General features: G+C 40.0%; 1 protein-coding gene across 6 annotated transcripts in view; it reads left to right on the forward strand.

Moving 5' to 3' along the window:
* The window catches only part of LOC130085485 (NLR family CARD domain-containing protein 3-like), a 33721-nt gene extending 17656 nt beyond the window's left edge, over positions 1-16065 (forward strand). For 4 of the 6 annotated variants that reach the window (XM_056251261.1, XM_056251260.1, XM_056251262.1 and 1 more), the window contains 5 exons: positions 1384-1455; positions 2285-2458; positions 7894-8067; positions 11609-11791; positions 15884-16065. In XM_056251261.1, the coding sequence (XP_056107236.1) occupies positions 1384-1455; positions 2285-2458; positions 7894-8067; positions 11609-11786 (598 nt within the window). In that variant the 3' untranslated portion in view covers positions 11787-11791; positions 15884-16065. The remainder of the gene's footprint in view (positions 1-1383; positions 1456-2284; positions 2459-7893; positions 8068-11608; positions 11792-15883) is intronic. The other 2 variants (XM_056251263.1, XM_056251265.1) reach the window with 2 other exon arrangements.
* The last annotated feature ends 2023 nt before the right edge of the window (positions 16066-18088 follow it).

Consider the following 18088-nt stretch of genomic DNA (forward strand, 5'->3'; position numbering starts at 1 on the left):
TAACACATAATCTTTGCATTTAAATACACACATGAACGACTATTCACACTAGACAATGGTTTCGTCAGCTTCCGGTTGCGATGCTCCGGCGCGACTCGGCCGTGACGTCATCAGCGGCTGTGTAAGACTGAAGAAAACTGGTTGAAGCTGGAAATTAACATTTGGCTTCCCCCCTCTTCCCCGGAGACAAAAGTCTCACCTCGTCTACATTTCGTTCTCTCTCAGTGACGCATAAAAACTCACATAAGAATATGGTTTAATGTGAATGATTATCATTGAGTATTTTGTTTAGTATAATTTAAACTGCAGGGTGAGTGGTACAGATGTCTCATTTGCAAATTGGTAAAACAAAAGCTAATTAGGTTTTTTAGAAGTTTAGAGATGACACACAAAGGAAGGCGGACTCTAGGCAAATGGTCTTTCTCCCCTACCCCCAAAATAAGGTGTAACCTGAATGCAAATTACCATTGTAAAGAAGTTCTGGCTATTTAATGGAACGCAGCAAGGAATCGTGGCTCTTTCTGTATTTCAGATAGCCCGTGAGGTTAGCTCATGTAGTTCTTAAATGTTGGGTTTGCATCTATTTCTCTTATCCTAAAGCATTTGATGTTTTGTATTGATGATCTTTGAACTGATTATGAAATTGGCATAATACTTTTACCTGACATAATAAATTGTTATATTTGATTATTCTAACAGACTTTGACTTCATTTCCATTGGAGTTAAAAGGAATAGTCAAACATTAACGTATATTTAATGATGCACAGATATCATTGAAAAACTTTTTCATTTTATGGAGTCAGATGAAACGAGTTAATACATAAGATAAAATGTATTGCATTTAATTGAAAATCCCTTTGCCATGGGAAGAGACGGAACACGCGTGAGACCTTCACCGCTAATTTGAATGCCGCCATTGGATCAAATTAGACGGCCTTACAGCTGCCGCTCGATCGTTCGGTTTGGCCGGCGCAACTTTCGGCTGGAAGACTACGCCCCCCCACCCCACATCACAATTAGCTTCTCATTTCAAAAACATCTTGTTTAACACTAAATAGTACTTATTGATTCATAAAAATATACGCTTTTGACAGGACAAAATCTGATATGTCAAAATAGTGTTGTAGTGTAAATGTAGACTAATAGACCTTGACAAGCAACATTGACAAGAGAAAGAGAAAACAAATCTGTGTTGCTGAATACGAGGCTTCTACAGTTATAGACACTAAAACAACTTTCCACACGTCTTTTATAAAGCAGTGTTTAATTAAAAAAATATTTGAGGGTATTTATGATGGTATACTGTATTATTTACTTATGATATGAATTGTTACTATTGTTAGCTTTATTAATTAACTTGTTTATTTTTTATTTTCTATTAGTGTCACACAAAACACTGCAGATAAAGTTCTTCAGAAGCTGATGCCTGTGGTTACAGCAACTAGATCAGCTTGGTAAGTAACACTGAGAACAAGCATCACTGTTAAAACATTATAACAGTTCTTACTTAAACATTATAAATTAATGGTTTAACAAATAAAATGAGTGTCACACTTAAGCTTTTAAACCCTCCACCTATCTGATCTGATTAATGATCTACGTAACCGCTTTTTATGATATTTGTGTAAGAAATTTATTTTCAAATATATACATTTATAATGTATGTATATAAACATTTATATTTAGACTTTTTTATATTTAATTTAATAAAAATGTTAATACATTTATTTATGTCAATGTTATTGAAATTGACATTTATTTCGGTAAAAACCAGATGTATTTAATGTATTTCATTTTATCAGTTTTACATAATCTTTCTCCCTCACATAGAATGGTAAATGTACTGCATTTATATAGCGCTTTCACAGACCCAATGGCCACCAAAGCGCTTTACATTCATACACTCATTCATACACCGACAGCGGTGTCGGCCATACAAGGCGCCATCCAGCTTGTCGGGAGCAGGTGGGGTTAGGTGTCTTGCTCATGGACACCTGGACACTTGGTCAGGTGGAACCGGGGATTGAACCACCAACCTTCCGGTTTGTAGACAACCTACATGAAGTGTAGGTTGTCTACACTTCATGTAGCCTACTGAGCCACTGCCGCCCCATAATAATAGACATAGAGACATAATCTCTTAGAAAAAGAGTTAAACTTGCTGATATGTTTAATTCATTGTTTATAAAAAGACATATTGCACAAATTATAATCACAAATAAGAAAAACAATGATTTCTGTTATGATCTGAGAGAGTGAAGAGTGTGTCATTGTTCTCTACAGGTTGAGGGATTGTGGTGTCACAGATGAAGGTTGTGCTGCTCTGGCTTCAGCTCTGAGATCAAACCCCTCACACCTCAGAGCATTGGATCTGTCATATAATAAACTAGGAGACTCAGGAGTGAAGCTGCTTTCTGCTGTACTGGAGAATCCTCTCTGTAAACTGGAGAAACTGTGGTAAGATTATACATGATTCTCACATGAAACTGTCACTGTGAATTCAGGGCTCCAGGCTAACTGTTTTTACTAGGAGCGCTGTGGCCCCTGGCTGAACATTTTAGGAGCGCAAGCAAAAAAATGTAGGGGCATACCTTAAATCAGCTTGCAATGCAATTATTCAAATTTCCCCCAAAATAACTATAATACTGACAAATTATTTAATAATAAATACACTTAACGTACAGATATTACAATGTGCAGTTTTATTTTAAGCTCACAGGGCTCTATCTATCTAGGTAAACAGAACAATGGTGTAATGATTCAGTTCGACTCCCAAGACAAGACCCACTGGCCAATAGGAACGTGGCCCCGCCCATGACACAATTTTCACAGTGAAAGCAAAATCCTGACACGTGAGCAAGAAATTGCATTGAGAGTAAAGAAAAGCGTTTTGAGAGAAACACTTTTTTTTTTGAGAAAATATTTTCACACTGAAAGCAAAAAATATATATTTGAGATTTTTTCAAAGTATTTTGAGAGAGATTTTTCTTAGAAATCATTTAAAAAAATTCAAATTTATATTTATGTTCTATGAAAAAATACTTTAAAAAAATTTTTAGTCTCAAATATTATTATTTTTTGCTATTGGTATGAAAACTTTTTCTCTCATATTCTTTTTTCTCTCAAATATTCTTTTCTCTCTCAGATAATTTATTTTCTTTCATGTAATAAAGACAATTCTAGCTCCATACTTCTGCTCACCAATGCTGCATTTATTTGATTTAAAAAAAATAAAAAATAAAAAAAACTGTAATGTTATTAAATATTATGACAATTTAAAATAACTGTTTTCCATTTTAATATTTTTAAAAATGTAATTTATTCCTGTGATCAAAGTTGAATTTTAGCATCATTACTCATCAGTCTTCAGTGTCACATGATCCTTCAGAAATCATTATTATATGATGATTTGATACTCAAAAAAACATTCCTTATTATCATCAATGTTGAAAACATTGTAAAAAAAAATTTTCAGGATTCTTTGACGAATATAAAGTTACACTTTACTATATATTCACATAGAAAATAGCTGTTTTACATTGAAATAATATTTCACAATATTACTGTTATTTTTTATTTTTAATCAAATAAATGCAGCAGAAGAGACTTCTTATAAAAACCTTAAGCTTCACTAGAGCGCGGGCGCACTGAAGCGTTTTTTTTTTTTTAATAGTTCAAAGTTACTATCAGATTTAATGTTATAACCTTTACAAACTATACATCATTAAAAAGATATAAGACTCAAGTTTCAGTATTTGACCACTATTGTATTCTGAGAAACTTGTAGTGACAGTTATGTCTTAATTTGTGTCAGGAGGTATGTAATTAAAAAATGAGTCGTTACCTTTAATATGAATTATGAGCGTCAGCCGCTGTCATTCAGAAATAAAACTCCCGTACGATCGTCATGACAGCGCTTGACAAAACAACGTCCCTCAGGGCTTTTAGCTCAAACATGTGCAGATTTGGAGAAATATTGATAGATTATCATAGGTTTACATCAGATTTCTATAGACAGGAATAATATTTATTGAATTTATACCCAAATGCGTTGATGTAATCATTATGAGCGCTGGATACTCTGATGTACTGTGTTTTCAATCCATACTGGCAGTCTGAGGGCGCTGTGTGTTCAGTAAAGTCCATATATGGAACACACGAAGAAGTGCCATAACCATGTGACATTCAGGAAGTCCTGACACAAAAACAAAGCTTCCAGAGATCGCTGTAACATGCAGATAAAGACGTTTTGAAGAAAATAAACATGATTGCAATGATATTTGATTTACCTGTGTTCTTCAAGCCATGTCAGGTATTTTCATAATAATAGATTATATTTATAATGTAATGCTAATCGATATAGACTTTATCATTGTCCAGAATACTGTAAAATAATATATTTTCTGTCTTTTTTATCTGAAGCCAAATCAGATCACAGAAGGTTATTTAAAACACTCGACTTGTGTTATAAAGTAAGTTTGGAGCACAAACATAGTTTAAATCTCATAAATTGTGGTGTATTGATGGTGTGCTAAGCTAACATGCTAGCTAACTCTGTGCACCTGCAACCCAGCTGTTATTTTTTATGATTTTTTTCTAAATATAAATGCTTACTGAAATGTTTCTTTTTTCAAAAAGGGCATTTGATACAGTTTAAAATGTGAAGTGAGAAAAAGAAATGAGTGATTGAAACAGTGTGAATAGCCAGTCGTTAGTGATTATAATGCAGACAAAAGAAAAGCATATTTAGAGCCATAACCAGGCTGGAGAGATGTGAATGTGTGCAGGGGAGACTGACACTGAATGGGGCTCGTTTTGCACCACAAAATAGCAGAGACAATAGACTGAATAGATGCTAGAAGATGACAATAAACACCAGTTTGCATTTTAGAGTCTAATCAAAATAAAGTCATATGACATGATCTTGAAAAACATTTAACTAAATGCAGAGTTTTAGACTTATCATCTTCAAATTTTAAATATAACATGGTCAGACATGTGGCTTTAGTTGCAGTGCATTTCTAGATTGATACAATGCCAACTTCAATTTTATTTTCATGAAGATGTTTCATAAAAATAAATTTCTAATAACTTTACAAAACTTTGAAGCCATTTATAAATGTTCTTTTTCATTATGACTAATTAATTCCACATTTACAATAAACTGCCAAGTGTCAGCTTTCAAATGAGATCTTACTTGTGCTTTTAGTACAAAGGGTTCATGAACTGCATCTGTTTCAGTTTGGGAATGCCATTTCTTGGGATTTTTCAAAAGTGGGGTTGCAGCTTAACAGGTTAAACATATTACCGATCCCAAACTTTTTGGTGATCTTGTTAAGGGCTTGGTAATCGATGCAAGGTCTTAGGCCCCCATCTTTCTTTGCCATGAAGAAGAAACTAGATGCTGCTGGAGAAGTAGATGGACGGATGTACCCCTGATTTAAGGCTTCTTGTATATACTCTTCCATAGCTCGTTTTTCTGGTATGGATAGCGAGTAAATGTGACCGCGAGGCACCAATTTATCAGGCTCCAAGTCAGTCGCACAATCCCAAGGTCGGTGTGGAGAAAGACGAGAGGCTTTCTCAGGACTAAACACGTCTGCAAAGGAGGCATACACGGGGGGAATTACTGTAGACTGTTTTTCCCGAGGGCTCTCAATAGAAGTCACTGCGATGGGGATAGTTTTAGGCGAAGAGGGGACCGGTTTTGGAAGTTTTGGGAAGCAAGTAGAAAAACAGGCAGAACCTCAGCGCATAATTTCTCCGTTCCTCCATGAAACCTCAGGATTATGTTGGAGGAGTCAGGGTCTACCAAGAATGATCGCGGAAGTGGAATTTTCTAATACCAAGGGAGTGAATGGTTCTTCGTGCAAACAGCCTACTCTTAACGTGATGGGTTTTATTCTGTGTTTTACATACCCAGGATTCAAAGCTTTTCCGGTCACTGATTTGGCTGTGTACGGGGTTTGAGTGAGAGCTTTCGGGAGTTGAAGTTGCCGGCAGAGGTCGCCCGAGTTGAAGTTCCCCGCTGACCCGGAGTCGATGAGGGCTGTAACTGAAATGATAACATCAGCAGAAATCAATGATACGATGGTGGATAGTGGTGCAATATTGAGGGGACTGATTTCCATCTAACTCACCAAGAGACGAGGTGGACTAACTGGGCATACACCGATGTAATGGGTGTTGTCTCCACAATACAGACAGAGATTATTGGTCATGCGTCTGGTTCTTTCGGATGGAGAAAGGCGGGTTTGATCAATTTGCATTGGCTCTCACGGAGATCTGGGTTTGTAGCTGGTCTAGATGAGAAAGCATAGGATGATTGGTGGTGATCCAGATGACAATTTTGAACTCGACGAGAAACTCGGATAGATTGTTGAATACATTTTTCAAGGCCCATGACATCATCATAGAGTGCGAGTTGTAATCTGAGGGCTGGATTCATTACTTGACGGTAAGTAGTGATGAGTGCTCTTTCGTCCCATCCACTCGCAGCAGCAAGGGTTCGAAACTTCAACGCATAGTCTGTGATAGACATTTGGCCTTGTTGGAGGTGATATAATTGTTCACCCATAGATGAGTCACCTATGGGGCAACCAAAAACTTCTTTGAAGTGCGTGACGAAATTTTGAAGGGAATCGGTAACCGGTCCTGTCTGATTCCACATGGTTTCTGCCCATTGAAGTGCTCGGCCAGATAGAAGTGAAATGATGAAGGAGATTTTAGAACGCTCAGTAGGGAAATGGTTAGGTTGTACCTCGAGAGCGAGAGAGCATTGAAGGAGAAATCCATTGCAATCTTCTTTCCGGCCAGAGAAGGGCGCTGGTTTCACCATTGGGCTGGAAATATACAGCGGGGAAGAAGCAACAGATGCGGAAGTGGGGATCCCTGCAGCTCCGTGCTCAGCAAACTCGACCGGGGGATTTTCTGCTGGTATCTTCCGACGCTCTGATTTGAATTTACAACATATTTATTTTACCAACCAAACATGTTATAAGTAGCCTACAGACATGATGAAATGAAAGTTTTTCCAAATATCATTTCTTCTTTTTCTCCCAAAGACGAATCCCTGTCTCTGTGTCAGACTTTACTTTGTTTGTTGTTGTTTATGCTAACGCCTGTTTCACACATACTCCGTTTGCAGTGCGTATGTGGTGCGTATTTTTTCCCGCACCCATGTAGAGTCCATGGTTAGAGCGCTCACACCGCACACGGATGCGGTCCAATGCGCTCCAGGAGCGGTGCGTGCATAACAGCAGAGCAGAGATCTACACAGTACCTCAACAACACGACATAATGTAGGCTAAAAATATTGATTTGAAATAAAAAATAGAGAAAAAATGTTGTGATTGTGGTAAAGCCGTAGATCAGTTGCGCACTGCAAACGCAGCACATGTGAAAGCACAATAGTGCGACTGCCGTAACTCACACAGCTGCATCTTCTAAATAATGCCGCGTGTGGGGCTTGAGGATGTGAAGTCGCCTGCGTCTGCGCAGTGCGATCTGATGCAGCCCCTGAAGTGACACAGGAAACAGAAATGCTGCATTATAATAATAATAACGTAAGTAAACGAGACGAAATAACGTTAAATAACATTTCGTCTTGTCTCGTTTTGGTCAATGAAAATGAAGAGACATTTTAGCATAGTTTTTATTTTATAAACCACATTTAGTCTCGTTTTTATTCATCAACAATATTGCATTATACATTTAGTTATAGTCACCGTCACATGACCAGCATTTACGTTGCGTCTCGTCTCGTTTTCGTCACGTGATAAAGGTTCGTTGACGACGATATTTAGTCATAATTTTCGTTGACGAAAGCAACACTGGTTTAAGTGGTCATGTTTATTTCTGGATATAGGCTTAATGTGTGTCATTCTCTACAGGTTGGATGATTGTGGTGCCACAGATGAAGGTTGTGCTGCTCTGGCTTCAGCTCTGAGATCAAACCCCTCACACCTGAAATATCTGCATCTGTCTGGGAATAAACTAGGAGACTCAGGAGTGAAGCTGCTCTCTGCTGTACTGGAGAATCCTCACTGTAAACTGGAGACACTGAGGTAAGATCATCTCTACCATAAGGATTTGGAGTGAATAAGGATTAATATGTAGATAGTGTATACAATATATCTTTGGCATAAGACCGTGTCCAAACCAGACTCGATGCGATAAGATTCCAGCGACAAATCATTTGTCTTTCCACACTAGACGCGACAAAATCAATCAAAACCCACAGCCAATCAGAACAGCTTGTGGGCGGAGTCTCGCGACGAGTGCACAGCACCAGAGAGTAATCTTGACGGCAATTGCAAGAACTTGGATAAGTAGCAACATAATCAAATTCACAAATATTACACCATTTAAACATTAATGAAATATATAGGCTACTGAGTTACTAAAACTGTCACGGGAACACACAGGAAAACAGGTAGATCCAAAAGCAGTATATTTATTGTTAGTAGTGTTGTCAAAAATATCGATATTTCGATAAATATCAATACTGAAATATCTGAACGGTACCAATACTAATTTCCCGAAGTATCGATACTTGCCGAGCGGTCACTTTCACTTCTCTCCAAAGGCGTGTTGACAAACACCACACGTGACGCACTCGTCTCATTCGCTCTGGTTAAATAGCAAAAGTGAAGTGAATGGAAAGATGGCGAGGGCGGCGCCCCCGCGACCGGCTTTGGTTGACTGATAAAGAACACCGCGAGCGGGCATGCCCCGCCCCAGGCCTGATGTAGGAGGAGCCTGGGAGCGATGGTGGTTAGGAGATAAGATCCAGGAAGGTGATGTCTAACGTTCAGTCTGAGAACGCTTACTCTGGATCACCTCCCTGAGATCCTGCCTCCCGCGGGAGTTACGCCTCCTGCGCGCCCTGCTCCCCCTGCTAGGAGGAGGGGGTGCACGGGAAGCGACACTGGCCTTCTGGGTCCGTCTGTGATCCTCAGACCACGACGGACCAGGCCCTCCCGCCTGCCTGGGCTGGGCCGAGGACCTCCGCGGTATGCAGCTCTTAAACGCCGCAGAGCGCGCCCTCGCCTCCCTGAACTTATCGACCACTGTCTCGACAGAAGGTCCGAAAAGCTCGGAAGGCGAAACCGGCGAATCGAGGAGAAAAGTTTTTTCTTTTTCCCCGATGTCAGCCTGGTTGAGCCACAGATGCCTCTCCGTGGCCACCATAGCAGCCATCGCACGACCGATGGAAACCGCAGACTGCTTGGTGGCCCGGAGAGTCAAATCCGTGGTGCGGCGCAGCTCCGCGACCGCGTCAGGGGACAGGCCGGCCCCCTGATCGAGGTCCCGCAGCAGGTCGGCTTGGTAGGCCTGAAGGACCGCGAGGGTGTGCAGAACCGCACCCGCCTGACCTGCTGCCGTGTACGCTCTGCCATTCAAGCGCGAAGTTGTCCTGAGCGGCTTGGATGGCAGGGTCGGAGCTTCTAGTGAAGACGACCGACCAGAGGCGAGATAGTTAGCCAACGTCTCGTCCACTGGCGGCATCGACACATACCCGTGCTCCGCGGCTCCCTCCACAGCAGCCCTCCCTCCTCCCTCCCTCAGAGTGGAGATCGGGAAGGAATGGAAGGCTCGTCCGAGCCGGTGGCTTACGGGTGGGGAGGAACCGATCGTCCAAAATACCACGATCAGGTTCCTCCAGGACGCGCCTCCACTGCAGCAGCAATCTGTCGGTGGCGCGCCCCATAACATCCACCAGCTCAGCGTACACTGGGCAGGAGGGCTGAGATGGTTCGGTCTCAACCAAACTAACATCATCAACACCCACCTCCTGCCCGGCCCAAAGAGAACCAGTTACAGACCCATCAGAAAGAGAAAGAACCTCTTCTACATCGACCTGTAACTCATCCTCGTCAGCTGGCAGATCATCCGCGAGGTTAACGCCCCTCTCCAGCTGATCTGTCAGCTCCATCTGAGAGCCCCACGAGCTCAAGCGCCGCTGAGCCTCAGCCCGAGCGGGACCAAGACCGCGGGGTTCAGATGCCGCGCCCACTTCCCTCGAGAAGTGGGACAGACGAGAATGGAGGCTTTTCAGAGTTTGCGCAGGAAGCTCCCTCGAGAACTCCCCGCGCGTGCTCTTCTCCCAGGCAGAAAACGCACAGATTGTGTGAATCCTCCCGTGTCAAATATCTAGGACACGGGTCAGCACACTTGCGAAAAGTATTTTTCCCCTTTTCTGCACGCTTCATTTTATTTTTGTTGACTACTCAAAAAACAGACAAACAGTCCCTGAAGACGAAAAGATGTTGTCACGGTTTCAAGGCACCCTTTTTATACATCCAGGTTGCGCGCTCATCATTCAAGCTGATGATGCACGGGCTGTCGCCGGTCAACATGATTGCTGTGAGTTGATATTTGATTTCAGACACCTGTCACGCCTGAGGCGTTCCCCATGACGTCGATGACGTATTGTTGAGTTCCCTTCGAAAGGGAACAATCTTTGTTCAATAATACACTTGTTTGTTCACAGTTTGAACGTTCTTGTTTCCATTTGTGAATTACGTCATCGTCATGAGGTGAATTATCCATTGTTGCTTTTACGGCTACAAAGCTGGAGCACTAAATGATTCAGAGTCACATTACACGCTTTTAACAGTAAATAAAGCACATCAACATTATCATTGCCACACTTTGTGTTTGTTGTTCCAGCGTGATGTCGCAGAAAAATAGAAACCGTTTCTAAAATATAACCGTCGCCAAAAGGACAAAAACACTGATTAACATGGAAAAGAAACCTTTTGTCGCGTGTAGTTAGGACACGGCGTAAGCCCCATTCGGTGGTTCAGCGACAGATTCCTGCTTGAAACGTCAGATCCTGCCGGCGGTAGAAGACAGCGGTGAGAGTCTCCCTGAAGAGGAACATTTACATCTCACTATATTATTATCCCACAAAAGACAGTAAAACTAACAGTTAAATAAACCGGATGAACTACAAACCAGACAACAGATGCAGGATACAGTGAAGAGGGATTTTAAAGCACAAATGTTTGGTGTAAATCAACTTGCCTTGTAATGCTTGAGCAAACAGACCCTTGCAAAAGCGTGAGCATTTCCTTAAAATGTGTGTGTGCAGCTGAAAAGAGGGAAGTGGTGTGTGTTTCACCTGAACCAGGACTGGCACCATATCAGATTTATCACTACATGATTATCATGGCCAAAATAACACACAATAACAATATATCACCATAACTATAGAAATCTTAAAAAATAATAATAATGCTATCAGTCAAATTCATCTTTACTTTGTTTATTTTGTGTTGTTTTTAAGAAAGAAGAATCACTCCATCACATACAAAAGGAACGATTACACTTCATGCGACCAGTTTGCAAATAATGTCACACTCACAAGTATACAGTAACACAGTGCTTATAAATAATTTTTAAACTATTAGTTTATAATTAATGAATAAAAAATGATTTTTATACTGTACAAACTGTGTATTGAATCCCCTAATCCTAACTGATTATTTTAACAACATTGAACTAATGAGTATTTGTATATATTTCATATTGACAGCATTATGTTATTTATTGTTATGTTCATCTCTGGATATAGGCTTAATGTGTCATTGTTCTCTACAGGTTGAGTAAGTGTGGTGTCACAGATGAAGGTAGTGTTGCTCTGGCTTCAGCTCTGAGATCAAACCCCTCACACCTGAGATATCTAAATCTGTCATTTAATAAACTAGGAGACTCAGGAATAAAGCTGCTGGAGGATCTGAGGGATGATCCACATTATAAACTGGAGACAGTGTGGTAAGAATAGTTCTTAACTATTTTCATTTAATTTAAAGTTAAAATAGCTGTTTTACTCACTAGGAATAAAAGTAAAGGTTCAGGTTCAGTAACAGTGTGTGTGTGTGTGTGTGTGTGTGTGTGTGTGTGTGTGTGTGTGTGTGTGTGTGTGTGTGTGTGTGTGTGTGTGTGTGTGTGTGTGTGTGTGTGTGTGTGTGTGTGTGTGTGTGTGTGTGTGTGGATATTGTGTCTGAGATCATCAGATAATGAGTCTTAAATTCAGCTTCAGTTTCTGTCAGTCTCTGAACTTTAAACTGTTTAATATGAGTGTAATTCTGCTCATACTGTTGTGACTGATTGTGAGAATAATATGAATGTTATTTTCAGCTTTTCCCCTTTAACTGTCTCTATAGGCATCTTTACACAGCCGAGTTAAGGCGGCTCTAAAGCTGCTCTGTGTCTGCTCAAAGTTCTGTGTAAAGACACAATGCCGCATAAAAGCAGACTGAGAATATGCTGGCCTGACCCGCCTCAGCCCCTAGTATCAAAGATGACTCTGATATTGTTTTGGTTCAGTGTAAATGAGCGCAAACTTGTGCTGCTCTAAACCAAAGAACGTATATTGACAAGAAGTGTAAGCCAATAGAATGTTCCATTGCAACACCAGCGCCCAGCAGCAGCGCTACGCGTCCGCCATTTTGGGGTGAAAGGGACTCGGCAGTCATATAATTATACATATATTTAGTCCAGTGCAGAGGTCATTTTTAGGTTAAAATAATTAGGTGATTATTTTAACTCACAACAGTTAACGTTATAGCCATACCTGCCAACTTTTGAGTTTTGCTCGGCGTGAGATTTGTTGACGGGGGGGGGGGGGGGGGGTAGAGACGAGTGAGATTTGTTGACGGGGGGGGGTCTCTCGCTCGCTCTACGCGGTTTGGAGCACAATCTCTGTCTCGCATGCACGCTCGCTCTAGATAACGGGAGATTTTTAACGAATTTGCGGTATAAATAGTCGATCACGAGTGGCTCAACAGGTAGATATATAGATAAACTCATCTTCCAGGCATTTGACCGCCCGGGTTGACACTTCAGCGTGAGAAATCGGGAGTGTGGCGTGTGAGCGTGTGAAACCAATCAAATGCGGGTGTCTCACGGCCAATGCGTGAGAGTTGGCAGCTATGTTATAGCAGTTAAAAAGAAGATGCTACTTAACCAGGCTTTTTCCCCCACACAACTTGAGACAGGGAAGTTCAAGGATTTAATTAATTAACGTTATATTACTCTCCATATTAAGTGTGACAGGTAAGAATAAAGTGATATCAGTTCATAAAGTTATAATAACATTAGACCGTTTCCCAGAAGGTACACATAACGTTACATACAAAAATAAGTTATCAATGAAATAAATGAATTCAGCAAATAAATTGTACTAAAATGTAAATGTTGGACAATAAATATATAACAGCAATAGAATAGTTTTACAGAAAACTGTTTTTTTTTTTTTTTTTTTTTTTTTTTTGCAGTATTATCTTATATTAATGACCGTTAAAGCAAGACGTAAACAAAAAAACACAGCCACTGTCCAAAGTGGCAATTGAAGTTATAGGATAACGGACACAGCAATGCAGCAGCATCATATTTTATAAGATCATCATGTTTGTAGCATGATCCAGGGGATTAAAACGTACAATGTATTTCAGGCCTAGTGGAGTTGGTAACTAATAATAGTAGTAAATGTGTAAAGTTGCATAAAATGGAAATACTCACTAATGCAAGAAAAAACTACCTCAAAAAACTGTTATCTGTGCTGTTGTCGAGTAACTCCAGTTGGAATTTTCACCCCAAAATGGCGGCCGCGCTACTGAAGCGCCACCTAGTGGCTGTTACCAAAAAAGCATCAGAGTTTCGCCTCTTGTTCTTCTAAACCAGGGATGGGCAACTTCGGTCCTGGAGGGCAATGGCACTCCAGGACTAAAGTTGCCCATCCCTGTTCTATACTCTTTGTCTAAACTACGCCATTGTCAGACCACCAAACACGGTGCTCGAGACTCAAGAAGCAGAAGACAACACATATAGGCCGAGCTCCATATTGTTTTAGCCAAATTAAAAAATGTCAACCAACAAGCGACAATAAAGTAAAAGTGTCCTGTACTCACATCGTGAAGCAAACCAGCAAAATAACAGAGTCGTAGACGCGTGTAATCAATTGGCTTTGGCCGTTTGTAATCTTCCTGTGAAGAGACTGGCAGATCAACGCGCCGCTACATCTCTCTCAGATATGCAGTGTTGGGGGTAACTCATTACAAGTAACTTGAGTTACGTAATCAGATTACTTTTTCAAGTAACTAGTAAAGTAACGCATTACTTTTAAAATTTACAACAAAATATCTGAGTTACTTTTTCTAATAAGTAACGCAAGTTACTTTGTTTTCCCCTTTATTGATTGACTGCTCTTCTGTCCGAATGTTGAGACAAATCGAAGTGCAGATGCGTTGTGTGTAAACATGATGGTTATTATAGTTCTAGATTAAATGTAAGCGTGGATTTACTCATCTCACTTGCACAAAAAAGATTCAATATTCCTCAAAATGAATAAAATAAGTGAAATGCAGAATCAGATCACAATGCAAACCTCCAATACCTAAATATGTTAAATAAAACAAATTGCTATGCATTTAATCTTTATTGACCAAAATACTTGCTTCTGACCTCCGATTTGTCAGTTAAACCATAAGCAAAAATTACTATAGATTTTTTTATATGTTTTTATTGGTAAAGTAAGTGTTAAATTTGTTTCTCCTGCATCCTCTTCTTCTGTTACCCAGAACAGCAGCAGCTGAAAGGTTTGTTTGAGCGGCCCAAATTGTTCTTTACATTTGCCCAAAAATATATCTTTTTTGGTATAAAAAAACAAGCCCAGCCCAGGTGGAAAAAAAGTAACGCAAAAGTAACGTAACGCATTACTTTTCTAAAAAAGTAACTAAGTAACGCAATAAGTTACTTTTTAAGGGAGTAACGCAATATTGTAACGCATTACTTTTCAAAGTAACTTTCCCCAACACTGCAGATATGGTAAATGCTTATTCGCCGTCACTGTGTTATATTATATTCCACAAATCATCTTCTTGAGGACGATATTTCACCCACAAACGACCTGCCTGAAACACTAGCGATAGTATAATTGTTCTTTCTGGCACTTTGAAAAAAACGAAACAACTTTCGAGGTCTTTTAATTTTGCGGTGATCTACGCGGTATAATAATTCATGATATATTTGTATCATTTGTTCCATCTGGAACAGTTTTATGAAGAAATAGAAAATAGCTATCAGTACCACAGAATTATGACAAACATTAAAGCGTGAGATAGCTATAGCACACAGAGGACATTTACAGTTCTGTATTTTTATTTATCTCGAGTTTTATCTCTTTGTTTACTATTTAATTATTTTTAAATTTAATAGTAATGTTCATAGAATTATTTCCTGCGATTTTAATTCCTGTGTAAATGCATTTATGCCGCGTCAGAGAAGCAATAAACATTCTGTGTAAATGCACATTTAGTGATTTTATGGCGCTTCAGATTTGGTTTCTGTGCCGCTTTTTCTGTGTAAAGACGCCTTATGTGTGTGATAATCTGAGATTTGGGTTGTGTGTTATTAACTGATGTTAAATGTGTAGTGAGTGTAATGATGATTTCTGCTGGTTCTGGATCAGCTGTCCGGTGTGTGAAAGTGAACTTTCATGTGCTTTTGATTCTGTAAAGTGACTTTGAGCATCAGATAGAAGCTATATTATCATGTTTGAGAAGGAATTAATATAGATTATCTAGTTAGTTTTCTTATGAAAAGATGTGACAGATGTAATATCTCATACTGCATATGAGACTGTGTGCACTCTAAAAAATGCTGGGTTGTTTCAACCCAAATGTGGGTCAAATATGGACAAACCCAAATGTTGGGTTAAAAATGTAATATAAAAAAATACAGTTGAAAGTGAAAGTTGAAGTTGGGTTAAAATTTTAAATTAGATTTTTAACCCAACATTTGGGTTTGTCCATATTTGACCCAAATTTGGGTTGAAACAACCCAGCATTGTTTAGAGAGTGTGTTTTATTTTAGTTAGAGGACAGTCTGATCTTCTGCTGATCATCTGATGGTGAATAAGGATCCACTACAGAGACTCACAGTCAACAGAATCAACAGAGACTGAAGATACAGTGACTTCACTGTTATAAATTAAGACTTCATTTAGATTTCAACGATCCTCTGACAGACCTGATGAGGCGGCAGTGAAACAACTTTTATTTTTTAAAAGAAGCAAATTACAGTTTTTACATTTTATTTTTTTATTTATTAGATTAACCATTTTATTTGTATAAACGCACAGTAACTCAAAAAGCTTGGAGTTTTGTTGCAGAGTAAAAAAAGACCCTGAGTATCTTGTGTTTGTGTTGTACCAGCAGAGGGAGACAAAGACTAATGAAATAGACTGGGGTCAGTCTGCTGATTTCCTGTGCAGTTTCCGGTGCTAACGAGTGTCCAAAATTTATATGATTTTAAACGTAGTGCAAGTGTGCACACACACACACACACACACATCAAAAAACAGTTTAACAATGAGAAAACTACACGCTTTACTGTATGGAACAAATCTACAAACACAAGAAAAATGTATAATATTATATTATTATACATGTAGGTCTATTTGCCTTTTCTGGGTACATAAAAGGACAACATTACATACAATTCACAATAAAAAAAAAAACTTTAACTTTTTAAAAACTTAAAAATAAACTTTTTTTTTTATAAAAAAAACTTTTAAAGTTTATTTTTAAATAAAAATGGCCGTTGTAGTCCTGGCATCACTGTAGTTGGAGTTTTCAGCTAGTTCACAGTAGTCCACGCATCCTTTTCATTTCATCAAAATCCATCATTTTAAAGAAGGCTGGGCTTGGCCTTGACGTGTCTTTGTACTTTAGCCCGCTGACATGTTACACAAGCTGAAACCCAGTTACTTCTTTAATCCATGCCACACAAATTTTGACGAGACCAGATTCTGTCAAGCTTTCCGTCCAGGGTGTGACAAACCGTGGACCTTGTCAAAAACAGCTCGCCTCCACTGTCCAGGTTCCACTGGTCGAGGGTAGCCTCTGGAGACATCACACATCAGTGTAACACCTGCCTCTGTAAAGCGGACATCTGCTATTTTCAAACCTGAGACAGCTGATCTGTATGCCTGTACCTCAGAATCAGAGTCCTGGTCAGCTGCTAAACGAACAAAGTCCATACCTAAGTGCACTGCTTGCACTGTGGCCCTGGAAAGGCAATCTGCCACTAGTTTGTTTTGTCCTTCGATGTGCTTGATATCTGTCGTGAACTTGAATATGAAGGTCAGGTGATGTTGTTGCCGTGTCGACCAGGGTTCAGAAACTTTATACATGGCATGAACCAAGGGTTTGTTATCTACAAATCCTGTGAAAACACGTCCCTCCAAAAAGAAACAAAAGTGTCTTACTGCCAGGTACAGCGTGAGCAACTCTGTCAAATGCACTGTACTTCTCCTCATTTGGGCGTAGCTGGCGACTAAAAATTGCAAGGGGTTGCACCGCCTACTAGCTACAGTCTGAAGCATCAGAAGTGAGAGCAATGGGGGCACCTGGAACTGTATGGGAGAGCAAGGTGGCTTGTGCCAAAGCGAGTTTAGCGCCCTCAAATGACTTAGACATCTCCTCTGACCAGGAAATCGTTTTGTTCTTGCCATGTCCTTTGAGGGCCCTGAACAAAGGATGTATGAGCTCAGCTGCCCGAGGACTGAAATGGTGATAGAAATTCACCATCCCCACAAACTCCTGTAGTCTTTGGGTTGTCTGGGGAACAGGGAACTGTGTAATGATGTCGACTTTGTCTGGTAGGGGAACTGCCCCGTCGCCTGTGATTTGATGACCAAGAAAGTTGATAGCAGCCAGGCCAAACTGACACTTGGTTGGGTTAATTATCAAGCCATGCTGGCTGAGGCGAGCGAACAGCAATCGCAGATGAGCCAGGTGCTCTGATCTAGAGGTACTGGCAACTAAAATGTCATCCAAGTACACAAATAAAAAGTCCAGATCTCATAGGATTGAGTCCATCATGCGCTGAAAGGTTTGTTCCGTATTTTTGAGCCCAAAAGACCAAATGGTGTTAGCGTTGCTGTTTTTGGGATGTCTTCGTGGAATACTGGCACCTGATGGTATCCTCGAAACAAGGTCCACTTTTCAGAAAATAGTTTTCCCAGCCAGGCGGGCTGAAAAATCCTAAATGTGTGGAATCAGGCGTGATGACGTC

The sequence above is a fragment of the Rhinichthys klamathensis genome, unplaced genomic scaffold (assembly GCF_029890125.1).
Source record: "Rhinichthys klamathensis goyatoka isolate OS25496 unplaced genomic scaffold, OSU_Roscu_1.1 h1tg000080l_1, whole genome shotgun sequence".
NCBI classification, from domain to species: Eukaryota; Metazoa; Chordata; class Actinopteri; order Cypriniformes; family Leuciscidae; genus Rhinichthys; species Rhinichthys klamathensis.